This window comes from Rhopilema esculentum, chromosome 10 (assembly GCF_057945365.1).
Source record: "Rhopilema esculentum isolate cy_ngs chromosome 10, ASM5794536v1, whole genome shotgun sequence".
In the NCBI taxonomy this organism is placed as follows: domain Eukaryota; kingdom Metazoa; phylum Cnidaria; class Scyphozoa; order Rhizostomeae; family Rhizostomatidae; genus Rhopilema; species Rhopilema esculentum.
In genome coordinates, this window is record NC_142824.1 from 14,357,228 (window position 1) to 14,364,061 (window position 6,834).

The 6,834-nt window shown below is 35.7% G+C and overlaps 1 protein-coding gene across 2 annotated transcripts; it reads right to left on the reverse strand.

Annotated features, from left to right (window-relative positions):
- Positions 1 to 1,721: 1,721 nt before the first annotated feature.
- On the reverse strand, positions 1,722 to 6,834 carry LOC135690747 (uncharacterized). Of its 2 annotated transcripts, XM_065208398.2 has the most exons (4): positions 6,623 to 6,834; positions 5,453 to 5,509; positions 3,663 to 3,976; positions 1,722 to 3,167 (listed from the first exon to the last, which is right to left on the reverse strand). In XM_065208398.2, exons 1-4 carry the CDS (start codon positions 6,682 to 6,684, stop codon positions 2,827 to 2,829), a joined length of 774 nt encoding a protein of 257 aa, XP_065064470.2. In that variant the 5' UTR covers positions 6,685 to 6,834; the 3' UTR covers positions 1,722 to 2,826. The 2 variants fall into 2 exon arrangements, with proteins under 2 accessions (XP_065064470.2, XP_088967014.1); XM_089110888.1 differs by having other exon boundaries at positions 1,722 to 3,976.

Sequence of the window (6,834 nt, forward strand, 5' to 3'; positions counted from 1 at the left end):
GCTTTTATTATGACACACATGTGAAAACATGTTTTATTGTTTAAAATTCCCAAGAATTGTTTTACGCGAGTTCTTTTTTTTCAATTGATCAAATTATGTGATGAATTTCCATAAGCTTGAGAAATTGTTTTTATCTCTTAGCGTCTCGAATAAATGACTTCATTTTAGTTCATCACACCTCATTGCTTACATAAAAGGCGGAAATCATGTAGAAATGAAATTTCACTGACAGATGTTAATCACTGATAATAACTTTTCCAAATAAAACATATGTGTTTCTTCAAAACAGCTAAACCTGAACCAATCGACTCTACAGCTGTAATTTTCACACTCATCTTGAGGACAAAGTGAAACGTTCTCGTGAAAATTGTGAACTGTTAACATATCACATCAAAATAACCATATGCTGGCCATATATTATTCAAAGGAGACATTTAAACTAAAACAGGACATTTTGATTGATATCAAAACTCTCAATGAAGGCATTTTATGAGAATTGACAGCTGATTTTCGCTTAATTCTGTAAGGGGGGGGGGGGGGTTGACTTTCCTCTTCTAACTTTCCTTTTACAACGCATCTTCTTTTTACGTTACTTCAACACTACCCGGAGAAAATAAGAATGAAAATGGGTAGGAGCACTGTGGGCAAGTAGAATGCAAGAAAAGCATGATAAAACTTTGAATGGAAGAGGCACCTGCGATCTACATGAGCGTGCATATACAGTGTTTTTAAATACAATTTCATTATATCATATTGTATTTTCTTAATTTTGTAGCTATTATCAAATCTTTTAAAAGAAATAGATGTCTAAGCTGCTATGTTATATTTATAACCTGGCAGATTTTCGGGTCAAAAGTTTGGTTTTCACTAGCATAATTATGCTCGCAAAATTCTTATAACCTTTCCCAGAATCCTCCAACTCCTTATTACAAGTATATCTTTTCATCTCAGAAATATTAAGTGCACTAGGACAAACAAAATTCCTAAGAATTTAAAATTTTATTAGTAATTGAATAAATGACCTGACTTCAATGCACTGGCTTGAATTGAAGATTTAATGCCGCATAAATATTTGTATCTGTCATTATTGGAGTTTATTTCGAAATCGTTAAGCCGAGATAAATATTTCCACCAGGCTCTGAAAGAAAAATGTTACAACAAAGGATACCCAGTGAAGACAAGATACGGTTCATCAGCATGGCATCACAAGGGTACAAAATATTGTCAAAAGCTGCAAAAACAACCATAGTGAAAACAATCAAGCTGGAAAGATTTTGAATAATTAATAAGCTCTGGCTTTGCCCCTGTCAAATACAGCAATTATGTGAAATTGCATGATATATCGATGAAGAATAGTGTTATTGAGGAAGGATATCTTATATTCAACTAGAGTCGCTGACGTTTCTTTCATTAATAATAAAGATGCTTAAACCATTCGCAGTTTTTGCCGGGTGATTGCAAGGTTTGTCCTATTAAATGAAAGAAACATTGATACACAGACAAAGGGTCAAAAGAGTGGTGGTGTTGAAAAGTCAATAGCTATTATGCAATCAATAAAAACCACATAGTTTTCCTAACATGGGATGTTAGTATCGGAGAGGTCATAAAATTTCTTTCGTTGTGGCAATTGCAGTGTAGATAAACAGAACATCTGCTCCACGTATCAATTTTGCATATATTACAAGTAGATTGCAGTTCTCAACAAAATAAATGGAACAATCTTCAAGAAACTTTAGCTTATTAATAAAAAAATTTATGATTTTAAAATTGTCATTTCATAAACTGTCATTCAAATAAAAAGCGCGGTAAATGAAGAATAGTTAGCACACTACCAAAAGTTTTGATAAACAGTATTTTGAAAAACAAACAAAATGATGTCTACTTTGACACGTACGTTAAAAATGGTACTAAGTCACAAGGGCAATTACATAAAACGTAAATATGACAACACAGAAGACAATGCGATATAGTAAAAAGATAATCCAGTAACAATAAAAAATTTCCTTTTATCGCATGAGCGTATTATTAGAAGAAGTGGTCGAATACATAAAATATTTTTATCGTTATTATACTTATCGAGCATAGCGTCTAGTCTAGGATCATAAATACTATTTCTCTAATGATACTCTGATACTATGCTGATATAATATCTACATAGAAATTTGTGTAAAGAAATTTTAAATGGCGATATACTGCAATAACGATGATTCTAGGATGTTCTTTAGAATTTTCTTTTTTATTAGAAAGCCAGTCCCCAACACTGGCTGCTAGAGATTTGTAGAGTACTTTGGAGAAAGGGGACATTATGCAACCTACGACAGTTACCAACAATAGGGGACGACAATTACCAACAACTTTTCAGCATACTTTCGACATGTTAAGATCATGAATTTTGAATACGTCAAATGTTGACAACAGATTCAAAAATGGCCCTAAGGATATATAAATGGAATTCTAGGCTGGCAGACAAAATGATGTGGCTCGGTGTATGGTCGGATTTCCAAATAAACTTTGACAATCATGGTTGCAGAAAATAATCCTGCAGGTGTCTGTGAAGAAAGTGTACAACTTTAAAAAGTTTAGTGTGCTACTAACAATTGATATTCAACTTCTGACCCTTCAAAGGCTCTTGCCCAACCGGCATGCTTTGCGACGTGATTTTCAAAACGGGCCTAGAATCATACTGCACGAAGATACAGAATATTGTAGATTTTTCCTCACATAAAAATTCCGCTACAGCAAAGCATGCCGGTTGCGCACGAGCCTTTAAGAATCTATTTTCTTTGATGGACGTCACAATAATCGTATTAATTTCCCTTTCATCACCTAACTTTCGTTGGTACTGAAGTCTGCAATAAACTTTAAAGCTCCAATGAAGCTTGAAAAAATCGCGACCATTGCGACATTTGTTGTGATACGGAAACCAAAAAGTTTGAAACCAGAATGTTCTCGGAGGACGGCCAAATCTGGAATGTCGGAGACTTTGGTAAGTCTCGCTACGTTGTAGTAAAAAATGTTGAACCGTGCTGTAACTCGACTGGCAGAGATAAATGGAAATGCAAATTTATAAGAAATCAAACAAGATCCGGTTAGTTGGGCAAACCAAATGTTGTAATTTTCTATATGTTTCTCTTCAGTGCTTTTTATCACGTTGATCCACTCAAATACTGTAGCGAGAATCAAGAAAACGAAAAATATATTATGGGCGGCGAACCAGTACCTTAATGAACGCATCATCTTTTCGGAGTACTGTAGAAGGGCTTCGTGATATTCGAAAAAGTCATGTCGGCTTAGAGTTGGACTTAACATCAGCATTTCAATAAGCTCGACGTTATTAATGATACTGCGCGTAGACACGTGGAATATGCAACAAGTGCACACGGTGGCGCAAAACCCCCAATAAACGACAGCGACAGCTAAGAGGTATAGATCTGACTGTGGACCTCGTATATTTGCTGTGAAATTGTGAATTCCATAAAAATTCATAAAAGCGTTGAAAGCAAAAGCTCCTATGAATACACCAGCGATAGCAATAAGACCTACGGCCAAAAGAACATTTACAAGAAGCCAGTCTTCTGGTGAAAGAGAGGCTGGGGTATTTTTACCCTGAATACCAAGTCTAATGTTTGGAACGAGGTTGAAGCTAGAAATTGCTCTGTTACCTGAATGTGCCTTTAAGTTGTTTGAGCTTTGGTAGAAGTAAATAACAGACAACGTAAATGACACAGCAGTGGAGGTGTTCAATGCTACCATGACAACCATAGTGTCTCTTGGGATGTGAGGTCCACCTCCACTCGTCCAATATGTTTTGATACAGTAAATATACATTGAGATACTGAACCACTGCAGTATGAGTAATATTGCTGACAAGTACATGTGATGGCGTTTTGTGTGGTGCCTCGACATCTGGAATGGGAGCAACCCAAAGAAGATACAAACAAAGAGCTTTATTGGCTTTTCGGTAAAGAAGAGGTGCCTAAAAATAAAAGTGTTAAACGTTACTAAATGAAGGTAAAATGCATCGTAAAGACATTTCCAGATACACCCTGGCGTTCAAAAGGGTTTGAATCCCCAATTTTCCCTGGCTCCGTTACATGAAAACGAAAAATCTCATACCGTTTTGAGTTGGGGTTGAAAGCAATTGCTCCTTCAATTTTCCGCCTTCAGAAATGCATAATGACAGACTGCCGCCGTTGAGTTGTAATTACGAATAATTCAAGCAGTCAATCAAAAACTTTCAAAATAGTCGCCGCTCCGTTTTCTGGACACATTAATTTGTTTTCATCATAATGGGGTGGAACAATTGCGTATTGCACTACCTTTGGCATTACTTTTAAAAGCTTTTCGAAACGTAAAGACACAATAAGAGCAGTTCCAAGGAGCACTCCAATTTTTGAAAAAAATGGAGTTTGAATGGCTTTTTATCGCTTACTTTTCGAAACGTACAGACACAATCAGAAAAGTTCCACCAATCACTGGAGTTGGAGTTCCACCAAAAATTGGAGTTTGAATGGCTTACTATCGTTCCATGAAGCACCAACACACAGCGTCAAGCTCAAGTGCAGCATGGCAACCTAAGTTATTTGGAGTCATTAATTTAATCTAGAGATTTCGTGTTTGGTGCTAAAGGCACACATTGTCTTCATCAATGAAGAGCGTATGTAAATCATACTCATCTCAGCGATTTTTCACTAACGTAATTACTTATTCAGAAACTGTATCAAATTTTTATAGAATAATACATAAAAATGCTGATATATCCTTTGAGAACCGTCTTTAATTTCCTGGCCTGAACTAGGTAGCAAAAATAGAGGTTGTAAATGACGATGTCATAAAAATCTATTTTTAGAATCTTTGAATTAGGACAAGATAACCTGAAATTGCATTGTGAAATACCTCTGAGTATGCAAAAAATAGAAATCAGAAGCTAAAAATTGGCAGAAATATGATGGCATGAGCGCCACTTTTACCCAAACCATTTTGACATGGTCTTGGTTCTAAAAACAACAGCTTATAGAACGATTATTTTGGACAGTTAATAAGCTTACATGTCTATTTTTCTCATTTTAGTACATAAATAGCATTTCTGCAGTTTTTTTGTCCATCCTTTCAGACCAACAGCTATACATGGTTCTGTGGGTACAGCTCACAAATAAGAGTAGGCTAAATTATTTTTTGAACCAAGCTTACTAATAAACAAGGGTGGCTTATAATTGAATAATTTTTTTGATAAGCTATAATTGATTTACATGTGTTTATTGTTGTTTATTCCCAGCGTGTTATGGTGTTCCTCATTTACTAGTATATACTTAAAGGTTTTGCTATATCAAAATATTATGCAGTCCAGTATTCCACATTCCAACTTTCCAATTTCCAACTCTCCACATTTGTTAAATTAAACCCTATTCATTTTGATACTGGATGTTGCCCTTCTATTTTTAAAAAAAGTTACCTCCATTTCTTCAGAACTGGTGGCTCTGGGTCTTGATAAGCTTCTTCCAACTGGTCCCTGATAAAAGATTTGTTAGACCATATTATAGTAAATACTTAAATTCTTCCAAACAGTTTGGAAAAATAAGTTAAACCTGTAGGGATGAATCACCTTAGGTGCACAAATGTATAGAAAATATTTCAAAAAAACAATGCTTTAAACTTGCATTCTGGCATGAGATTGAGCCCATTTTACTTATTTCTTGCAATGACATATCTTTCTATTTCACATGTCTTGGCATAAAGCCTTTAATCTAATGCTAGGTCTAGCCTCTAGCCAGTCTGCAGAGTATGGCATGTGCACACCAGAGATATTTTTGTGCAAAACCTGTTGTACACCGGTTATTTTTGGGTGTGGCAACTAAGATGGGTGTGGCTTGGTGTGGTCCCATAGAAAATGTCATCTGATAAAAACAAGCACAGTTGTGTATGTACAATTTGAGATATCATGAATCTTACTTGACAAATATACAAATAAAAACTTGCGCTATCTTCAACAGTATACTTCACACGCATTTTTACGGTGAAATGCAAATTCACAAATTTTAACCACAACAGGGAAAAATAGTCAGTGCACACCAGCACACCAGACACTTTTGGTGGTGCACACTGTCACACCAGGCTTTTTGCTTGTGCACACCGGAGATCTCGTCAAAAAGTGTCATACTCTGCAGACAGGGCCTCTAGCATAGAAGAAACATTGAATTTGCCCCAGCCATGGGAAAACTGGTGAGTATCAGGGGCATACCTAGAGAAAGGTAGGAGTGCTTATAGATTGCATTGATTAATGATGTTGCATATATATTTAAGTGATTAATTTTACAAAGGTAACTACTTAACAGGACAATCAAATCAAGTAAAGAATTACTGTACACCAAAGATGTAACTTTAAGCGCCTCTTTTCTACAAAACCAACGTTCAAAATTTACCCAAACACAAAATAAGACACAGTTCAGAACTATATATATATCTCCATCTTCATTATAATTCAGGTGCGGTTAGGGCGTTTCACCGGGTGGCTGCCCTTTTACTAGGCTATACTGAGTTTGTTGCATATCAATCGTTTAGCAAATGTGATTATTAACTAATTTGAGCAATTATCGACCAAGACCAAATTATTTTTCAAATGTACCTTTCAATGAGATATTCACGCGACCCGGTATCCATTGCATTTTGAGAAGATCCGATGTCCATTATATTTCGCCTTTCCACAGCGGTATAGGTGCAGTGCCAGAATTTATTTTGCAGATAATGTTAATAATAACTTTACAGACCACAAAACACAAATTGGGAAAACGAAACTACGAACATGCGTCCACTTCCGCATTTGAATACAGGGAACTA